The following is a 22601-nucleotide window of genomic DNA, read 5'->3' as shown; positions in this document are numbered from 1 at the left end:
CAACACAAATGATAAAACCCCACACTCAGAAAACATACACGCACACACACACACACACGCATGCACGCACACACACTCCAGGGATCTGAAGCTGCAAAACTGGCCCCCATAGAAGCCCACCCCTCATGATGCTTCCTAGGTCTTGGGCCCTCCATCCTGGGCCATGAAACCACCACAAATGACAGACAACAGTCATAACCCAGTATTGCCATTTAAAAAGGGGAAAAGAAAAAAAAGGAAAATGCCTGAAGTTGTTGCACGCACATACGTGCATGCGCGCGCGCGCGCACACACACACACACACACACACACACACACACACACACACATTACAGCGTTACTCCAAGGTTCCGATCTTCCCGGGGAGTGCAGATGGGGCTCGGGGCAGGGCGGCCTCTTGCTTAACTGGGTGTAAGGCAGCTGGAAGGTAAGACTGGGTTTTCTGAGCATCCACTGAAGTGTCCTCTCATCGAGGCAGACCCTGTCTCTCAGCATGTTGTGCTCTCCCCCTCCCCACCTCCGAAACTTTGTCCAAAAGTTTGGCAGCAAAGAGAAAACTCCCTTCTCGGTGTGTTTTCTCTTCCACTTCTTGTGCGTCACTGGTCGGCCAGGAAGGAAATCAGACGGGAAGAGCAGAAGAAAATGGTTCTGGAAATGGCCTCAAAGATCTGGTTACATTCTATGAACTAAGGGCGTCGTTTCTCTGATATGATCGGTGTTGGGGTATTGTCCCCTTCTGCCAGCCCAGCGGAGGGCACTTCCTTGTCTACACCCGTGCCGCCCCAGACCACGGGCACCGTCCCTTCCCAGCCCACCACCCCATCCTCGTGAGTGACGGGAATCGGGACTGTCTCGAGTGGTGATGTCTTCAAGAAACCACGGAGCCAAAAGTTAAGAATTGGTGGAAGAGCCACGTGATGGGAACGCTTTCCCCATCTCGGTGATGAGGCAACACAAAGTCCGACGAGATGCAGGTGCCTAAGCCAGCCCCACTCTGCCTCGGCTCTGGCGTCAACTTGATCGAGTTCTGTTGTATATATGTATATTATATATATATTTATATATATATATATATATATATATATGTATGGGTTTGTTTTTTTTAGCACACTGTCCCATTCTCGGGTCTGGATTTGGGGCAGTTGGTCCTCGGGACAGGTTGGACAGAAGGGGCCAAGGTACAGAAGAATCCCGAGATTAGCGTGAGGCCCAGGCCCCCCCAAGCACAGAACATGGACCATCCGTAGCCATGGCTGATGTCGTCGGGGAGTCCATACAGGTAGCGTGGGTAGCGTGACAGCTCAAAGTTGATCCCGGCCACACAGGTGCACAGTGAAATGATGCAGAAAGTTCCTGGAGGAGAAGGGAAGAAACAGGGGTGGGGTAACAGAGAAGGAAAGGGAAGAGGAGAGGGAGAGAGAAACAGAGAAGTGAGGTTTACTACATTTTCGATTTTCTTGAGTAGAAACAATGAGGAGATCCAGGTAAGAGTAACCTGCTAACGAGATCAATATTTGGAAGTATTCATGGAGAAGGGAATAGTATCAAGGCTTCCTCATGCTTCAATAACGGCCCAGTCTTGGATAAACTCGGGGAGTCTCTCCTTTGGGGAAATACTAAAAATATATCACATGAAAGTTTGTGTAGGGTGCAGTGAAGCAGGAGAGTATTCGGCTCATTTTTCGAAAGCCTTTAAAATTCAGTCTTTCCTTGGAGACGCAGAAAACACCCCCCACTGCTACTTCTTTAAAGAGAGAAACATTTTTACTCTTTTCTTTTCCGTACACAATGTCTCATACGATATTAGGTTTTCCTTTAATCCATTTACCAACCAGCCATCCAAATCCTGGAAGCCTTTTCCCGTAAGACATTTCCAGCGTTTTCTGTGGAAAACTAAGCCTAGGAGATAACTCCTTCACGACGTGGCAGCAGAGTCGATAACTCTGGGAAACTCTGTACGTCACTTCTCACCCACTAAGATTCGTCATCCACAGTAACGTAAGTTAACTTGTCCAGCCTAGTCTTACGACGTATTTCACGAACTTATTCAATGATGCTCCTTTAAAAAAAAACCATTGCTCAAATTAACCTCCAATGAGACGGCTGCTACAAGAGACACAATGTTATCAAATAGAATAGAATTGTAAGTCCACTTTTAGCCAATAGATATTTGATGTACCTAAAATGAGTGTAAGAGCTTTTCTCGATATTTGCTGTGTCTAATGTTTCCTCTGTCACTGCACGTAGGAGAGCAATGGCCTGAAGAAGTAAAGTTTGGAAAAGGCTGGGTGGGGTCGATAGTACTGCAGGGGTCCAGGCACTTCAGGGGCTGTGATCTATGTTTCCAAAGACCACTAATTCAGGAGCAGAGCAGAGGGCGGTCCAGAGGCAGGAGACCAGTTAGGAGCTGTAGTCAAGGGGAGAAGGAAGGAGGGGTCTGGCGAGGAGGGAGCAGGGCAGGGCTGAATGACTGTTAGTGAATGATGGCTGGTAGAGGCAATGGAAAGCAGTGAGTCAGGGGTGACCTAGGCACAGGTGCCGCATAAGTAAAGTTGTGTGGGTGGGAAGCGTGGAGGTGTACATATGTGTGCATGTGTGTGTGCGTGCATGTGTGTGCGTGTACATGCTTGTGCATGTGCGTGCAGCGAAAGTCATCGTGTACAAACAGATATGGCACCATCATTACCTGGGAAAACAGTGGGGGGGTTACAAAGCACCCCGAGTCTCTCCTGCTGTGCCCTGGGGTTTAGACGGAATTCTAAGACGGCACCCAGGGTGGATTAGGTCTCATCCCAGACTTTCTTAATCGGAATCTTAGGGAGAGGATGGGAATCTTTCCTTTTTAAAAGTTCCTCAGATGATTTCTGTTGATCGGCCTGGTGAGACCCTGTGTTAGGGCAGAGTTTCTTTGTATAACCTTGAGGCACAGATTCAGGTGAGGGAAGAAGCAGAGGGGGGGGCCACAGGGAAGGAGGCAGCCTGTGGGACCCTGGCCAAGGACAGCGTGATGGCTTGGCCATCACTGAACTGAAGAAAGCTTCGTATTGACACCAGTTTCAAAGACTCCAAACTCCAACAAACGAGAGCTGGCCTGCTCGTGCCTCAAGTACGCTTTCAATTTCTGGTTTAGAAACCTGAGTGTGCGATGACGTCATCTACTAAAATTTAGATTTAGGACAGGAAGAGGGAGAGAGAGAGCGCACACGTGTGCATGCGTGCCGAGTTCAAATCTGAGCTGCCCTTGGGATGTTAAGGCACTTGGCACCGTGGGTCTGGAGGCTGGTAGTAATTTCTGAGCTAGAGATGGGGACTGAGTCATCCTCTTATACATTGAAGCTCTGGATGGGACTGAGGTCACCCAAGGGCTCTCTATAAACTGGATCCACATAGGATACTTTTAAAAATGGAGACATTTCTTCTCATCAAATTGTGCACAGTCTTCCTGGTTAAGTGCAGTGATTTGTTCCGGGAGAGAAGGTCGATCTCAAGGAAGTTTTGATCTTCCCAAGTTACCAGTAGCTGAAAAAGCTTGACAGACACTATTTTAAGGGTGTTCTGCAAACAGAGCAGACAGGACACAAAGATGTGGTTGATAAATCAAGACCTAATTACATAATTACCATATGGACTTAATTACCTACCAATTGGAAATGGCCCAGCTTGTTGGTAACATACATCTTGTTGTCATGTTAATAGGGTTAGTTGGGATATCTTCCTGCCTCCACTTCCTGTCAGTTGTTCTGTGACTCTGGAACCTTTAAAGATTTCTGTAGTTTGTTAGCTCCCGTCAATATTCCCGTAGATGGGAAAAAACTCTGAGGGCTCTCACTTAAGACGGCGCGTTACGCAGGTCATCTGTACAACATGTCAGGAAAGCCCGTTGTGACAAAGAGAGAAGAGTTGAAGCAGCTTCTGTCAGCTACCATAGACACGGCTGTTTTCCGTTCGGAGCAAGGATTTATATTTTTATGTACTTCTGCACTTATAAATTCAAGTTTGGAAACGTGCATTAATAACTGGAAATACACACGGCAGGAGTACCGGAGTGTGGGGGGACGAGGGGCACAGGCGCGCAAGGACCCTACCTGACCCAGCTTTCTGTCTCAGGTGATGAGCCCAGCTCTCAGACCTGTGGACTGGTGACCAACCGGGAAGGGTGGGGCTCAGAACTCCCCCTACCACCACCAACTCTGAGGGGTTCTCTGGGGAACTAATAGAGATTCTAAATGTTTCTGCTAGAAAACATCCTCAATTAAAGGGCGGTAATAGATATTACAGCACGGGGGACTGCAGCCTCCTTCCGTTCACCCAAAAGTACAGTGGTCCTTTGGGCAAGTATGAGGCTCTCCTCTCCCCTCAAGGAACAGGCCGTGGCCTGGGTCATTTTATTTCTCGGGAGCACTTATCGATTGGTGAGTGAGGATCCGGAAAGGCAAACGTAATAATGCATGGTCACATCTTCTCAGTAATTCCCCGCCATGGCTTGGGATTTGAGCCTAACTCCAATCAGGCTCCAAGACTAATTGTAGTCACAGTTAGCAATTAAGTGAAAAGAACTACCCAAGCCCTTCCCTTTGGAGCAAGGCTCTGCTGTGTGGCCAGAACTGGCTGTAACACTGGCTAGGCGAGCAGGGACAGCAGCAGCGCGGCTGTCAGACCTAAGTGACGTCAGGTCTGGGGAGGCAGGTTAACTGCAATGGGGCAGGCGGAAGGGGACACTCCTGTGGCCACAGGCTCCATGGTGTACCCGACGGCCAATCAGCAAATATTTGTTGAACTTCTGTGTTTGTGCCAAGCATTATGCTAGATGCTAGGGGGATAAAAAGGAGAATAAGATAGGATCACTGTTCTTAAGAATTTTTAATAAAGTCTAAAATAAAAAGATGAAAAAAAATCTTATAATCTCGCTGGGGATATGAGACAGATATAACTGAAAAGCTGAGGATGAAGTGAAAACAGCACCAGACTGGGGATTAAGAGACCTGAGTTTAGTATCAGCTCTGAATCTTTGGTCCCCTCATCTGTAAAATCAGGGCGCTGGAGCAGCTCCTATATCTAGCCATATTTAGGAAAAGAAGGGCTAATACCCCGAGGTAAATGGTAAGAGACAACTATGCTGGGCCAGGGAAGGTTTCCCAGAGGAAGCAGTGTCTTGAAAAATGAACAGGGTGTCCGCAGGCAATAAAGAGAAGGGGGTCCGCACCTGGCCTGGAGAGCATCCCTCCTTCAACCCCAGTGCCCCAGTGTCCTAGGTCTCTAAGCCTGAGTCGAGAAGGCATGTCCACATCCCACTCCCATCGTGCCTCTAACTTCCGAAATGCTCACCGCTGCCGTCCTGGTCAGGCTTCCATCATCTCCCACAGAACCTCTGGTAACAGATCATTGGTTCCCTGCCTTCTTCTTCCAGTGATATTTAAAAAAATTTAAATCCCACCTTCCTTACCCTGCCTGTATGGGCTTACCTGAGTGGACGCTTCCTACCGATCTGACCTCATTGCTCACCTTGACCCCCATATTCCCTGTACTCTAGCTAAGAAGAATGGCCTTCTTCTTGAGATCTTCTGGGATCTCAATTCAAATGCCATCCTCTCAGAGAGATCCTTCCTGACCCTCTCCTAAAGCAGTCCCTCCTCCAGTGGTTTTCAAACCCTGTTCGATGGAGGTGCCTCAGGAGCTGCCACTGGGAAAGGAAGAGGGAGTAAAAGAAACTCCCAGCCCTCTCTCCTCTCTTTGGCCAGAAGAGCCCTGCTTTGATCTGTTTCCACGTGAAATTTCACTTGATCTAAACATTTTTGAAAAGCACCAGCCTTGTCCATTCAAGGGGACCATAAGGCATGTCATTACAGGAACTGTAAAGCTTTGGACAGCAAAGTGCAATGGCTCTTCTGTTAGTTTCAAGTCCATGCCTTTGGCCGAAATAGCTAATCAATCTCAACCCTTATTCCTACTGGCCTCAGACTCCGACTCAGCCCAGCCCTCCCCAGCAGCCAGCCGCCAACTAGTCAGTTGCAGCGGGTTGCAAGGAGAAATGACACCTCGTTACCCTTTCCGTGCCAGGACTCTCACACATTGGAACTCAGAGCTCAGGAAGTCCAGTTAGATGAGACCACACCACCCCATGTGCCCGCAGCCCGAGAGCCAGTGCTAACAAGACCCACTGGCACAGAGGGAACAGTGTCCTCCAGACCCCTCTGGTGTCCCCATTTGCAAACTCCACCTGTGAGCGGGAAGGCATGGCCAAGGAGTGTAACGCACTCTGCAAACATAAATGCTTCCTTTTGATTCAAACACAGCACCTGCTTCCTTGGATGACCAACCCCACCTGGAACTCTTTCAGGAATCAAACCCATGATGTCACCTGGCAACCCATGGGCCAGCCCCAGTCACCGGTGTCTGAGTGTCCCGTCAGCACCTAGCTGGAAGGGGCGAGGGCTGCGTGGGGTTCTGGGATCACTGGCCGCCCCCCACCCCTCCACTCCAGGCACCGCTGAGGCTTGAGTGAGGGCGAGACCGAGAGAAGGGTTTCCATGCCCAGCCGGCCAACTTCTTGTCCCAGCGCCAAATACAGCCCCCTCACCAAGCTCCTCGCATTGCTGCCGTTTCTAATTAACGTTTCTCTGGTTACCGATATTAGATTCTAGTTTTCTCCCCACTTTTAGTTTCTGGGCTGTCTGACAACTTCCTCCTGCTTGGCTATCTCTTCCCTGAGTTTCCAAGCTGCCCCTTGATCCAGGCTTGGTCCCCCTCCCTAGATGTCCCTGTCTGTCTCCTCCTTTGTCTTTTCAGACTTGGGGCTTGTCAGTCTTCCTCTGAAACCACATTCCATACTCCTTCTGGCCACTTCACCCTCTCCTCTGATTTGAACTACCACCAGAACATGAGTGCCTCATAGGGATTATGTGATAGTACGTGCTATCACATATTATGTAATTCTGCGTCGCAATCCCCAGGGACACGGTATGTTTGAGGTACTCCCTGGCTACACACAGGATTTCCACTGCTTCCCCCATAATCCCCAATTCCCTTCAGTTTCTGACTTTTTTTCCTTTCAAAGTCTTCCTTCCCTAGAAGGGTGATCAACCATCCCAGTTTGCCTGGGAGTTGGTGAGGGTAGAGGGTGTGTCCCTGGTAAGTGTGACTTTTGGTCCTAAAACTAGAAAGATGTGGGCTAAGGAGTATACATTGGTCACCCTTCCTACACGTTCCCTCCTGCCCTGCACTCTGGGGCCAATCGGTGATACTGCAGTGACTACAGAAATGAATCCTCGCCTGTAAGTTACAGAAAACCTAAAGCCTTAACCCAGTGGAAGCACAGAAACTTGGATCCCTGGGTCTGTTGCCACGTTAAGAAATGCCTGGCCAGGAGAGCACTGTTTTGGGTCAGTTAATTCTTCTGCAACCTTGAAGTGTCACCAGGGAGCACTTAATCTGCAACCCCAAATGGTTCTATCCCAGTACCACCTGGTAGGTTGATTACCAAGATATTTTTAAGCTCATATTCAGAGTTTGGGCATTAACCTCTGCTCAGCCCGCTTCCGAGCAGTGACTGCAGGTACGTAAGGCGGGCGAGATGGGGCCTCCTGCGTGGCTGCTGCTTTAGCATCCACAGGAGGGGAGGGGAGAACACGTCTCCACTTCTTTCAGGGACTGTTGGAGAAGCCACGCAGTAACACCGCAGCCACGGACCCTGTGGAGAAACAGCATCAAAATTGTGGTCTCAGGTCAGGCAGCGAAGGGCTCTTACTAATTCAAGAAGCCATTGCCTAGGAAACCGAGGGCCTCAAGAAGGTTCTCACAGGGATCCAGGGCGGTCACATATTGTGTGCAGAGGCATTTTGCCAAATAGCTATTCCTTCTGTGACCAAGTTGTACCCAAAACTTCACTGGAGTATATTTTCTGCAGCTTTCCAGGGCCAGAAATCCATCTGTGTGACATTTTCTGCTCTTGGGAATAAGGAGTGCCGCCTGCTTATCCCTGACCCACACGTGGTGCCTTGTTGCTATGGTGGCCAGAGGGCCTCTGTCCTGACCCCAGCCCCACAGGTCGCTGCAAAGCTGTCTCTGCAGAAGTGCCCTCGTGGACGTGTGTGTCAGGGAGGTCAGGAAGCAGCTCAATCCTCTAAGACTCTCTCCCTTGCGCCCCCTCTGACCTTTAAGACCGTAAAGAAGCAAATCGGCAAGCAGAAAAAGGATCCCTCCTCCTTTAACAGTGGTATGCATCCCAGGAGGCTGATGTATACAAACCCTTCCTTTGCTTAGATTAAATGCTTCGGCAGCATCTAGCTCTTGATAGCACTTTATAGCTTTGCTCAGACCTGCATGGAATATAAATTACTGTTGAATTATACACCATTGCATCAGCGGCAGCCGGCAGGCAGGTCACATGGGGCTTTACAGCCAAGGTGCCTTAGGGGTTCACTGGGGTGAGGCAGGGGGGTTGGTGACAGGCTCTGGGGGAGAACACACTGCAGGGCATGGGGCCCTGAGCTAAGACAAAACCATCCATCATTCTGCAAACTCTGCAGATGCTCTAGGCAGTCATTGCATAAACGCCACCTCACCCCCAAGGCAAGCGGCTTTTGTATCCCCGAGTCTGTCTGCACACTGCAAGGCTGGTCTACGTCCGGGCATGATTATGCCACAGTAATGCCACATCCTCAACTCAAGCGACGAAAGGGACTGGCTGGTTCAAATAGGTTGGCATTGACTCTAAAGAAAAAAACCTCTGCGTTCCTATCATAGAACATGGAGTCTCATCCCTTGGTTTTCCATATCTCCTCACAAAATTCCTATATTGAAGCCCTAATCCCCCAATATTTCAGAAAGTGACTGTATTTGGAGATAGGGCTGTTAAGAGAGCTAATTAAGTGAAAATGAGGCTCTTAGGGTGGGCCCTAATCCAACGTGACTGGTGTCTTTGTAAGAAGAGGAGATTAGGACATACAAAGAGATATGAGACAGCTGCATGCACAGAGGAAAGACCACATGAAAAGGCAGCAAGAGGGAGGCCATCTGCAAGGCTGCGAGAGAGGCCTCCGAGGAAGCAACCCTGTGACACCTTCATCCTGGACTTCCAGAACTGTGAGAAAATGAATTTCTCTTGTTTAAGCCACCCAGTGTGTCGTATTTTGTTTTGGCAGCCATTGCAATCTGATACAACAGGTGAATATATAATAACTGGCTTATTAACAGAACGTTACAATACATGATAAAATAAGGCTCTGTTTCCAGACTTTATGGCTACCGGTAACTAAAACAGGCATCTAAACACAGCCGTACACAACAGTAGCTGCCGGGCATCGTGTGGATTTTTCTCCGTCTCATCAACGCATCTACGCTCACTCCCCCTCAATCCCCAACACGATACTTATTCTTCTGGGTGTATGTTAGCTTTGATCACAAGATCACTGGCCCTGGTGACCTCTACACCCAAGACTGAGCCTTTTCAAACTCGGGGAAACACCTAAAGGGCTGAGCCAATGGAAGAGAGCATCAGTGGGTTCGAATGTTGTGATGGGAATTTACTAAGGTCAAAGCGCCACCGTCCAGTCTCCTCGACCGGACTCTGCCATTTCCATCCTTTACCCAGTCTGCACAGGGTCCCTGCAGCTACCCTGGCAGGTAACCTTTATGGCCCAGTCCAAGCCCCGAATGGCCCAAGAAGTCTTCTCTGAGTATGCCCAGCACCAGATAATCCACATGTTTTTTCAGAAGCCCTAAAACTTTTCTGGTCTGGAACAGGCAATCTCACAATTAGCTATAGGAACCTTCTCTTGTTCTCTGTTTTAGTCTGTGTTCAGCTAGACTGTAACTTTCTCCAGAATTGGTTACGGTAGTGGTGTCTCCTTTCATATTAGATACAGCACTGCCCAGTGAATCCATATCACTGGAGGAAGTGGATTTCTGGGCTATGGAGCTTTTAAATGAAAATACGGGCTTTGAAACCCAGAAGGGAATGAAGGCAATATCACGGCTGGCCCTCCCACCCTCCTTTCTCCTAAATCGTTTTGCGGTTGCTGAGGTGTTTTTGCGTGCATGTGTGTGCATGTGCGTGTGTGCGTTCACGTGTGTGTGCACACAGGTACATGCCTACCTACCGTGCGTTTCAATGGGTGCCCTGGATTTCAGGAAGCATTTTTATTTTTAGGGAAATTCAGCATCAGAATAATACCCTCTCCGCAGGATTATTTTGAAGAGCGATAATAATAGATGTGAAAAGGCTGAGAGAAGTTAAGATTGCTTTCTATATGTAAGGTATGATATTAGAAATGGAAAGCTTTAAGCGAGGGTGAAGAAAAATTGTTCCGGAGGACAAGAAAAATTGTGCTTGTTGCTTTTCACCTCCATCACCCGCTCCATTCTCTCCCGGCCCCGTGGCAGGGCAAGTGCCAAACCAGGAAGCACTTGCTCTCAGCAGAGACCAGAGACAGTGCTCACTCAGGACGCTTCGTTCTGTGGGCTTTGCTGGCACTCCAACCATGGAATTTGGAAGATCTCAGAATACGCCTCTGAGACCCTCCTTAGTAAGGGAGCCTGTCTTTGGACTCACGTTGCAGCATCCAGTGGGGGTTAGTTACATCATGACATAGCTGGGTTTGCAAAGAAGCCTGTGGCTCAACTGGGGTGGGTAAAAGGAAGCAGCTCTGAGAGAAGGGTTGGGAATAGCTAGGTGACATGAGTTGGGGACCTTTTATAAGTGCTGTAGAGGCTCTGACCGTGATTCCCCTGGAGTGTAGAGGCAGCATTTACAGCTATCCCATTTATTGAATTATTATAAAATTCATTTATTAAACACCTATCGCCTAGTGGACTGTGAGAGCTATTTTTTTGTTTTGTTTTGTTTAACATCTTTATTGGGGTATAACTGCTTTACAATGGTGTGTTAGTTTCTGTTTTATAATGTTCTGTTTTGTTTTTAGTCTACACAATACACTTTCCCTTCTTTCTTCTTTTGTTAAAGCACCACCACCATTCTTTCTCCCGGGAAAGCCATTCTGTGACCACAAGGATTAATTCAGGCAGAGGCAGCTGACTCAAGCCAAGCCTCGGTTTCTGTCTCTTCTGTACCTCTTGAGGTTGCTGTGAGATTACATACATTTACGTAAATCATCTAGGTATATGCATTAATATATATATATATACACACATCATATAAATTATATAATTCACATCATAATCCCAAATTAAATAATTTGCTGAACGTCCCAAAGTATAAGGAACAGAGCAAATATTTGATTTCGCTGTAAAGCCTCAAACTATATGATTGTGGGGACACATGAGAACTACGCATCACACTTGCTTCCACTGGCCCCATTCAAAAACAATATACCCCAGGGGAAGCAACCACTGGCCCACTCCACTCTTGCCCACCTGGTCTTGGATATTTCAGGGAATGAAAAGGTGGGAACATCTGAGCCTGGTGGTCTGTGGTGAGCTGAGACCTTTCCAAATAGGGCAGGAAAGAGAGTTCTAGGGAGGAAATGAATCAAGAGTGCAGCATCACACTTCTCTCAAGGCGAACTTTTGCAGTTTTCTGTCCATCTGGGCCTCGGCTCAGAGCTGAGAGTTAGTGGATCCAACTGGCTTCTTAACTAGACCGAGTGTGGCATCTACAGCCGTGGAGAAAGGAACGTTCTCAAGCTGTGACGAGTGAGCTTCCAAGTGTAAGGCCACTTAGAGCATGCCATATTCCTGCCCCGGCTTCTCTTTTCTCTCCTTCTCTTTCTAGGCCAGCACTTTCCGGTGGACAAGGGTCCACGGAGCAAACTTTGAGAACCTTTAGGGCAGAGGGCAATCTTGCCCTGGGTTTCTTGCTAGGGACAATGCTTGAAGTCATACAAAGCCTCCTGCAGACCATCTCAGATACCACAGCTCTCTGGTTGGTCTAACATTCATCTTCCTAAGTAGATACAAGGATTTTGCAGAGAAAGCCACATCACCAATGCCACCCCCACCCCCCAAAGCCAGCATGAAGCCCAATACAAGTAAATCTATCATTATGTTTGAATTCCTGTCTTGGTCATCATAAGGCTCTCCTGGCCCGCCCAGAGGTCCACCAAGTCAGCCTGCAACAGCTTCCTGGGAGGAGAGCTGCTACCAATGGGGATGTGGCTTAGTGGAGAGACAACTCCACCAAGAATCAGAAAATCCAGGTTCTGGTCCCATTCTTTCCCATTAAACGGATAAACCACCTCATCTCTCTTGGCTATGATCAACCATGAAATACAGGGGGTAGGACCAGATCTCTAAGATCCTTCCAATCAAATGATCCTGTGACTCTAGGTATTGGGACAAAAAGGTACCATTCTCTCTGAATTGTTCTAGGACTTGCTGTCAGTTATTTCGTCAGACGTGAGCTGCCTGGAGAGAAGATACTGCTTCTCACCTCCAGACACGCACAGAAGGGCTGGTGAATGAGACCATTAGATGTCCTTATTTGCCATCAGTGTGCCTATGAGGCTCAGCTCAAAACTGCCCTGATTTGAAACATGGAAGGAATGGGACCCAGCTGTTTAAGTGTCTGGAAGAACTTGGCTCCTGTAAGAAATCTCTCTGGCCTGTGCCCTATGTGATCCAAGCCAATGCCATGTTCATTAGCAGAGGAAGACGCTTGGGGTGGTAGCCAGAAGATCAGGAGAGTCTACCACCTGGTTTGGTTTATGTTTCCATATGCCTGGCACATTCGTCAGCTTGGCCTGGCCTTTCTTTGAGATGAGGACCTGGACCCAAGTGATTCTGGCGTGCTGTCACCTCACCACTGGGTCACTGGACACATATATAGCTTTAGATGGATCAAGCGCTTATATATACTATTTTTAATAGGATAGGCATTGTCCCAAATGCTTTACAAATAAAATGGTAGTTCTTTGAATCCTCAAAGCAACCTTATGAGATTTAGATGGGGAAAGACACAGAGAGGTTAAGTAAATTGCCCAAGATCACCAGCTGCTCTGTACTGGAGCCAGGATTCAAATCCATGTTTTTGCCACTTGTTTTCTCTCATTCCAGCTATTTCACGTGCAGTGTATTGTCTCTAGAGCTGGACTGAAAGCAATGTAAGCAGAGAAGCTCTTTTCCCCAATAGGGCCCTATACCCAGTGGTGTTTAAGTAAGATTTACCGGGCTTCCCTGGTAGCACAGTGGTTGAGAGTCCGCCTGCCGATGCAGGGGGCGCGGGTTCGTGCCCCGGTCTGGGAGGATCCCGCATGCCGCGGAGCGGCTGGGCCCGTGAGCCATGGCTGCTGATCCTGCGCATCCGGAGCCTGTGCTCCGCAACGGGAGAGGCCACAACGGTGAGAGGCCCGCGTACCGCTAAAAAAAAAATATTTATCCACTAGATGGTGAGATGGGGAGAAGAGGCCCTATTGTTATCACACGTGGTCCTGAGGAGGTTCTGGGTGCCCCTCAGACTCAAGGCTCAGTTAATAAAATCTCGTTGCTGAATTCTCCAGAGAACTAGGAAACCCTATCATAACCGTACGTAACTTCACTCCTATTTGTGTTGGGTAAAAGGGTGGCTTCCTGTAGAGGGACACGAGTTTCCTATGAGGAGCAGGATGGTGTGGCTGAGGAAGGACAGGAGTCAAGAACAGAGCATTAACTCTCTTACAGTAAGGCAGTTAGTAGCTTCCCAGGAGGCCAGACACCAACCCCAGTGGGCAGAGTAAGCTGGTGGTCAGAAGACCCAAAGGAGCTCGGTACGGACCGCAGCCCATCAGAGGGCTCCTCCCCACAGTGCTCCTTGCTCGTCAGTGGGCCTCCACCTAACAACCCTTTTAGCTCCACTTTTGTCTGGGAGATTTAGGGAATGATCACTATTCACCGCTCTTCATTTTCTGAATTCAAACTCTGATGAGAAGAGAGTCCCAGAAAGGAGGTAGACAGGATGGGAAATACCAGCTTTCTTACCGTTGAGGCAAGTGTGGCAACTGTGGCTTGGCCCCTGGCCACAATCAAGCTGAGTAACACTTCCCCCGCAAGGCTGACATTTTAGGATGGTTTCCCCAAGGGAATGTTTGGGCCTGCAGGGCAGATACACTCACCCAGAAGTGACTCACACTGGTGGGCCAGAAGAAGAAAGGGAAATAGGCCTCCAACCTGGCCTCCTGATGCTGGCCTGAGCCTTGACCCTGGGAATACTGGCCACCCGGAGGAGCAAAGCATGGGCAGAAGACCCAGATGTTGCTGGGCTCCCCAGGCTTGGCCTCCTCTGGCAACCTCACCAATCGGAGAAGTAAGTCACCTCTTCTCCTTTAGAAGCAGGGCCTTAGGGCTTCCCTGGTGGCGCAGTGGTTAAGAATCCGCATGCCAATGCAGGCGACACGGGTTCGAGCCCTGGTCTGGGAAGATCCCACATGCCGTGGAGCAACTAAGCCTGTGCACCACAGCTGCTAGAGCCTGTGCCCTAGAGCCGCGAGTCACAACAGCTGAGCCTGCATGCCACAACTACTGAGGCCCATGCGCCTAGAGCCTGTGCTCTGAAACGAGAGGCCACCACAATGAGAAGCCTGTGCACCGCAACAAAGGGTAGCCCCCGCCCACTGCAACTAGAGAAAGCCTGTGCACAGCAACGAAGACCCAACCTAGCCAAAAATAAATAAATAAAATAAATAAAAAAAAAAAGAAGTAGGGCCTTAAAAGGTAGACTTGGTACCCTTCTAAAGAGAGGAGAGAAGTTTCCTACTTTATGGGCCCAGATGGGAATGCTGAGATAAAGAGAAAATGCCATCCAATTTCCCTTGGCCGTACTAACTCAGGGACCCTAAAGAGCTGTGACCCAGAGGCTTCCTGGAAATGTGATTTCAGTAGAACTTGTCTGAAAATGTTGAGAGCTGAATCGGAAGGGATATTTTAATTAATTATCATTTAAAATAAACTGTAGCCTGGAATGTTTAAGGGGAATGTTTAAGGGATTCCTAGGTTTTGTTACAGGGGCAGTAGGAAGGACACAGCTATTGGCATTTCTTCCTCCCCAGGGCCAAAATTATGGGGTCAAATATCAAACTAAATTTACATTTAACTTGACACAAAGCTGCTTAAGCTTTTTTTTTTTTTTTTTAAAGTGAAAGGGGAGAGGGCAGACGGCAGAAACAGGAAGAACTACAATCCTGCAGCCTGTGGAACAAAAACCACATTCACAGAAAGACAGACAGGATGAAAAGGCAGAGGGCTATGTACCAGATGAAGGAACAAGATAAAACCCCAGAAAAACAACTAAATGAAGTGGAGATAGGCAACCTTCCAGAAAAAGAATTCAGAATAATGATAGTGAAGATGATCCAGGACCTCAGAAAAACAAGGGAGGCAAAGATGGAGAAACTGCAGGAAATGTTTAACAAACACCTAGAAGAATTAAAGAACAAACAAACAGAGATGAACAATACAATAACTGAAATGAAAACTACACTACAAGGAATCAATAGCAGAATAACTGAGGTAGAAGAATGGTAAGTGACCTGGAAGACAGAATGCTGGAATTCACTGCTACGGAACAGAATAAAGAAAAAAGAATGAAAAGAAATGAAGAGAGCATAAGAGACCTCTGGGACAACATTAAACGTAACAACATTCGCATTATAGGGGTGCCAGAAGGAGAGGAGAGAGAGAAAGGACCAGAGAAAACATTTAAAGAGATTATAGTCGAAAACGTCCCTAACATGGGGAAGGAAATAGCCACCCAAGTCCAGGAAGCACAGCGAGTCCCATACAGGATAAACCTAAGGAGAAACACACTGAGCCACATAATAATCAAATTGGCAAAAATTAAAGACAAAGAAAAATTATTGAAAGCAGCAAGGGAAAAATGACAAATAACATACAAGGGAACTCCCATAAGGTTAACAGCTGATTTCTCAGCAGAAACTCCACAAGCCAGAAGGGAGTGGTATGAGATACTTAAAGTGATGAAAGGGAAGTACCTACAACCAAGATTACTCTACCTGGCAAGGATCTCATTCAGATTCGATGGAAAATCAAAAGATTTACAGACAAGCAAAAGCTAAGAGAATTCAGCACCACCAAACCAGCTCTACAACAAATGCGAAAGGAACTTCTCTAAGTGGGAAACACAACAGAAGAAAAGGACCTACAAAAACAAACCCAAAACAATTAAGAAAATGGTCACAGGAACATAAATATCGACAATTACCTTAAACGTGAATGGATTAAATGCTCCAACCAAAAGACACAGGCTTGCTGAATGGATACAAAAACAAGAACCATATATACGCTGTCTACAAGAGACCCACTTCAGACCTAGGGACACATACAGACTGAAAGTGAGGGGATGGAAAAAGATATTCCATTGAAATGGAAATCAAAAGAAAGCTGGAGTAGCAATACTCCTATCAGATAAAATAGACTTTAAAATAAAGAACGTTAAAAGAGACAAGGAAGGACACTACATAATGATCAAGGGATCAATCCAAAAAGAAGACACAACAATTATAAATATATATGCACCCAACACAGGAGCACCTCAATACATAAGGCAACTGCTAACAGCTATAAAAGAGGAAATCAACAGTAACACAAAAATAGTGGGGGACTTTAACACCTCACTTACACCGATGGACAGATCATCCAAAATGAAAAAAAAATAAGGAAACAGAAGCTTTAAATGACACAATAGACCAGATAGATTTAATTGATATTTATAGGACATTCCATCGAAAAACAGCAGATTACACTTTCTTCTCAAGTGTGCATGGAACATTCTCCAGGACAGATCACATCCTGGGCCACAAATCAAGCCTCAGTAAATTTAAGAAAACTGAAATCATATCAAGTATCTTTTTCTGACCACAACGCTATGAGATTAGAAATGAGTTACAGGTTAAAAAACGTAAAAAACACAAACACATGGAGGCTAAACAATACGATACTAAATAACCAAGAGATCACTGAAGAAATCAAAGAGGAAATCAAAAAATACCTAGAGACAAATGACAATGAAAACACAACAATCCAAAACCTATAGGATGCAGCAAAAGCAGTTCTAAGAGGGAAGTTTATAGCTATACAAGTCTACCCCAAGAAACAAGAAAAATCTCAAATGAACAATCTAAACTTACACTTAAAGGAACTAGAGAAAGAAGAACAAACAAAACCCAAAGTTAGCAGAAGGAAAGAAATCATAAAGATCAGAGCAGAAATAAATGAAATAGAAACAAAGAAAACAGTAGCAAAGATCAATAAAACTAAAAGCTGGTTCTTTGAGAAGATAAACAAAACTGATAAACCATTAGCCAGACTCATCAAGAAAAACAGGGAGAGGACTCAAATCAATAAAATTAGAAATGAAAAAGGAGAGGTTACAACAGACACCACAGAAATACAAAGCATCCTAAGAGACTACGACAAGCAACTCTATGCCAAAAAAATGCACAGCCTGGAAGAAATGGACAAATTCATAGAAAGGTAGAAGCTTCCAAGACTGAACCAGGAAGAAATAGAAAATATGAACAGACCAATCACAAGTAATGAAATTGAAACTGTGATTAAAAATCTTCCAACAAACAAAAGTCCAGGGCCAGATGGCTTCACAGGTAAATTCTGTCAAACATTCAGAGAAGAGCTAACACCCATCCTTCTCAAACTCTTCCAAAAAATCGCAGAGGAAGGAACACTCCCAAACTCATTCTGTGAGGCCACCATCACCCTGATACCAAAACCAGACAAAGATACTCCCAAAAAAGAAAATTACAGACCAATATCACTGACTAATATAGATGCAAAAATCCTCAACAAACTACTAGCAAACAGAATCCAACAACACATTAAAAGGATCATACACCATGATCAAGTGGGATTTATCATAGGGATGCAAGGATTCTTCAATATACGCCTCAATCAATGTGATATACCATATTAACAAATTGAAGGATGAAAACCATATGATCATCTCAATAGATGTAGAAAAAGCTTTTGACAAAATCCAACACCCGTTTATGATAAAAACTCTCCAAAAAGTGGGCATAGAGGGAAACTACCTCAACATAATAAAGGCCATATACGACAAACCCACAGCAAACATCATCCTCAATGGTGAAAAACTGAAAGCATTTCCTCTAAGATCAGGAACAAGACAAGGATGTCCACTCTCACCCCTATTATTCAACATACTTTTGGAAGTCCTAGCCATGACAATCAGAGAAGAAAAAGAAATAAAAGGAATATAAATTGGAAAAGAAGAAGTAAAACTGCCACTGTTTGCTGATGACATGATACTATACATAGAGAATCCTAAAAATGCCACCAGAAGACCACTAGAGCTAATCAATGAATTTGGTAAAGTTGCAGGATACAAAATTAATGCACGGAAATCTCTTGCATTCCTATACACTAATGATGACAAATCTGAAAGAGAAATTAAGGAAACACTCCCATTTACCACTGCAACAAAAAGAATAAAATACCTAGGAATAAACCTACCCAGGGAGACAAAAACCTGTATGCAGAAAACTGTAAGACAGTGATGAAAGAAATTAAAGATGATACCAACAGATGGAGAGATATACCATGTTTTTGGATTGGAAGAATCAATATTGTGAAAATGACTATACTACTCAAAGCAATCCACAGATTCAATGCAATCCCTATCAAATTACCAGTGGCATTTTTTTACAGAACTAGAATAAAAAAATCTTTAAATTTGTATGGAGACACAAAAGACCCCGAATAGCCAAAGCAGTCTTGAGGGAAAAAAATGGAGCTGGAGGAATCAGACTCCCTGACTTCAGACTATACTACAAAGCTACAGTAATCAAGACAATATGGTACTGGCACAAAAACAGAAACACAGATCAATGGAACAAGATAGAAATCTCAGAGATAAACCCACACACCTATGGTCAACTAATCTATGACGAAGGAGGCAAGGATATACAATGGAGAAAAGACAGTCTCTTCAATAAGTGGTGCTGGGAAAACTGGGCAGCTATACGTAAAAGAATGAAATTAGAACACTCCCTAACACCATACACAAAAATAAACTCAAAATGGATTAGAGACCTAAATGTAAGACCGGACACTATAAAACTCTTAGAGGAAAACATAGGAAGAACACTCTTTGACATAAATCACAGCAAGATTTTTTTTTGATCCACCTTCTAGAGTAAAGGAAATAAAAACAAAAATAAACAAATGGGACCTAATGAAACTTAAAAGCTTTTGCACAGCAAAGGAAACCTTAAACAAGACGAAAAGACAAACCTTAGAATGGGAGAAAATATTTGCAAACGAATCAACGGACAAAGGATTGATTAATCTCCAATATATACAAACAGTTCATGCAGCTCTATGTCAAGAAAAAACAACCCAATCAAAGAATGGGCAGAAGACCTAAATAGACATTTCTCCAAAAAAGACATACAGATGGCCAAGAGGCACATGAAAAGCTGCTCAGCATCACTAATTATTAGAGAAATGCAAATCAAAACTACAATGAGGTATCACCTCACACCAGTTAGAATGGGCATCATCAGAAAATCTACAAACAACAAATGCTGGAGAGGGTGTGGAGAAAAGGGAACCCTCTTGCACTGTTGGTGGGAATGTAAATTGATACAGCCACTATGGAGAACAGTATGGAGGTTCCCTAAAAAACTAAAAATAGAATTACCATATGATCCAGCAATCCCATTACTGGGCATAGACCCAGAGAAAAGCACAATTCAAAAAGACACATGCACCCCAATGTTCATTGCAGCACTATTTACAATAGCCAGGTCATGGAAGCAACCTAAATGCCCATCGACAGACGAATGGATAAAGAAGATGTGGCACATATATACAATGGAATATTGCTCAGCCATGAAAACGAACGAAACTGGGTCATTTGTTGAGACGTGGATGGATCTAGAGACTGTCATACAGAGTGAAGTAAGTCAGAAAGAGAAAAAGAAATATCGTATATTAACGCATGTATGTGGAACCTAGAAAAATGGTACACATGAACCAGTTTTCAGGGCAGAAGTTGAGACACAGATGTAGAGAACAAACGTATGGACACCAAGGGGGGAAAGCCGCGGGGTTGTGGGAATGGTGATGTGATGAACTGGGTGATTGGGATTGACACGTATACACTGATGTGTATAAAATTGATGACTAATAAGAACCTGCTGTATAAAAAAATAAAATAAAATTTAAAAATTAAAAAAAAGAAAGAGAAAAATGAAGTGAGTGTACATGGGGAAAATATTTGAAATCAGGGATCACTGGCAAATAATGTAAAATATTAAAGATGGGTTTTGGAAAAATAAAAAAAAATAAAAGATGAAATGGATTTTTTTCCTCATTCACAATAGAGTTTAGTTACATAGAGATGTATATAAACGCCTATGTATTAATGACATGTGAAATCCTAAACGAGAATGAATAAATAAGGACTTGGCATGCTTCTTCTGAAGAGTGGCCAACTCCAAGTCTAGGAGCAGTTTCATTTGATAAATGAACATTAAAAGGCCTTTAAGGGGCAACAATAAGAATAGTGCAAGTTTACTCAATTCTCCCTTTAGCCTCAATCATTAGCTCCCCTGCGAGGCTGCTCCTGAGTCCCCAGCAGAGAGACGCTCCCTTTCTCTGCTGCACCCACAGTCCCCTCTGTTACAGCACCGATCACTCTGCCTGGGTGTCCTTAAGGCAGGGACCATGTGTGTCCTGGGTGCTAGCACGATGCCTAGCACACAGTAGGCACCCGATCAATGTTTATTGAGTTGAATTTAGTTTGTAAAGCATAATTAACAAGTGCAATAGGGTTGTCTCCAAATACTTTAAGGACCATTGGAGGAAGAAAGTAATGACTTTAATTGATCTTACTTTAGCAGAGACAACCCAAGTCCAATAAGTCAAAGTTACCAGAAACCATATTAAGGTTGTTTTTTTTTAATCTTTGAAAAAAATTTTTGGCCGCATCACGTGGCGTGTGGGATCTTAGTTCCCCGACCAGGGATCAAACTCCCTGCGGTGGAACTGCAAAGCCTTAACCAGTGGACCACCGGGGAAATCCCCATATTAAGGTTTAAAAATAAAAAAGAGCAAATTGACAACTGGCAAAGTCAGCAAGAAGGAGGCCCCCTGCCACCACAGAGGCTTTGACCCAGAGGGGAGGCAGGAAACGATCTAGACTTCTGCTCTCCAAGGTCTTCACAATGAGGTAAGTACCATCAAAATGTTACAAAGGGATGTCTGAGTCCAGAGGAAGAGTCTGGTTTTAGTTAAGCAGATTCAGAAAGGTTTCTGGAAGACACTGACTATAAATTGAACCTTGAGGAAAGCACAGGGCTTCAACAGGCAGAGAAAGGTGGCATGGTGGCAGACAATGACAGGTGGTCTGAAGGGGAGGGAGCACAGGATGTACGGCTGAAGATGAGACTGTGGCTGACATTAAGCTCCAGGCCAGGGACATGGGCTTTTACAGACCATATGGAACCACAGAATGTTTCTCATCAGACAAATGACATGGTAATAAGTGTATTTTAGAAGGGCGGTATGGTGCAAAGATGGAATTTAGTGGAAAGCAGGGAAATGAATACTTAAGGAATGTTTATCCTCGGCTAGATGTTTTTCCTATGTATCATTTCATCTTTACAGCAACATCTCAATTTTACAGATGAGAAAATAGAGGCTCAGAGGTTAGCAACTAAGTGGTGGGACAGAGAGTTCCACTAGGGGCTCTACAATAGTAATGGAGGCCCACGTGGTGCTCAGGGGTTGGAAACAAGTGAATGGGCCCCAAAGATTATTGCAAAGGGGATATTGGCAGATATCAATAATTGATGGAAAGGTGTGGGATGGAACTGGAGAAGTGAAAAATGATCCAGGGGTAACTGACAGACACACATGCTGAGGAAGTCAAGAAACGCAGCTCATTTCATTGCGGGAAGGGAAAGGATGGGAGTTGACTTCTCAGGTGTCCAGAGTAAGCCAGTGTTTGGTATGTATGCAAAAAACATAAAGCACATGTTATGTAGAGAGAGGACAAGCCTAGTTCAAGGCATGCTTGAGGTTCCAGAAGGGGGAGATGTCTAGTGAACAATGAAAAACATGAGGCTGGAGCTCAGAAAAGACTGTTCCATGCACAGGTTCCAGACTCATCTGTGCAGAGACAGTGATCACTGTGAAGGTAGGTGTTGTTGACAAGGGGGGCATGTTTATAGGGAAAAAGAAGAGTACTGAAGACCATATCTACAGGTGGAGACAAGAGCAAAGAAAATAGAAGGGCACAGAGAAAAGCAAAAATCGTGAGTGTATTATCATGGAAGACAAGAGATGAGAGTTTCAGGAAAGATGGAGATGGGTAAATCTGAGTGAGCTCAGGAAGAGAGGGTTCAAGGACAGGTGAGCAGCCGGAAGTTAGCAGGTCTCCAAGCAGCTTCTGTGACGTGGTGGGAACAGAATCCAGACTTCAAGAGGCGAAGTGGGTTGGTAGCCGAGCCACAGAAGTAATAAGTAAGGATTATTCTTTTTGCTACACGAGTCGCAAGCTCTGTCTTTTGTCTCAGAGCATGTGGAAAGATAAGGTCCTCATTTTCCCATTTCTCTAGGAAACATTCCTTGAACAGAATCAGCCTCATGTTCTCTGCCACCCCAAGAACAATGCC

General features: G+C 45.4%; 1 protein-coding gene across 1 annotated transcript in view; it reads right to left on the bottom strand.

Moving 5' to 3' along the window:
• Positions 1-890: 890 nt before the first annotated feature.
• TMEM178B (transmembrane protein 178B) overlaps positions 891-22601 on the bottom strand; it is a 362017-nt gene continuing 340306 nt past the window's right edge. Inside the window, exon 4 of the mRNA XM_029232921.1 lies at positions 891-1353. Coding sequence (XP_029088754.1) covers positions 1103-1353 — 251 coding nt within the window. The 3' untranslated portion in view covers positions 891-1102. The remainder of the gene's footprint in view (positions 1354-22601) is intronic.

This window comes from Monodon monoceros, unplaced genomic scaffold (assembly GCF_005190385.1).
Source record: "Monodon monoceros isolate NGI ecotype Baffin Bay Population unplaced genomic scaffold, NGI_Narwhal_1 Super_Scaffold_2, whole genome shotgun sequence".
NCBI classification, from domain to species: domain Eukaryota; kingdom Metazoa; phylum Chordata; class Mammalia; order Artiodactyla; family Monodontidae; genus Monodon; species Monodon monoceros.
Note: the sequence above shows the minus strand (reverse complement) of the source record. Positions and strands in the feature narration are given on the sequence as shown.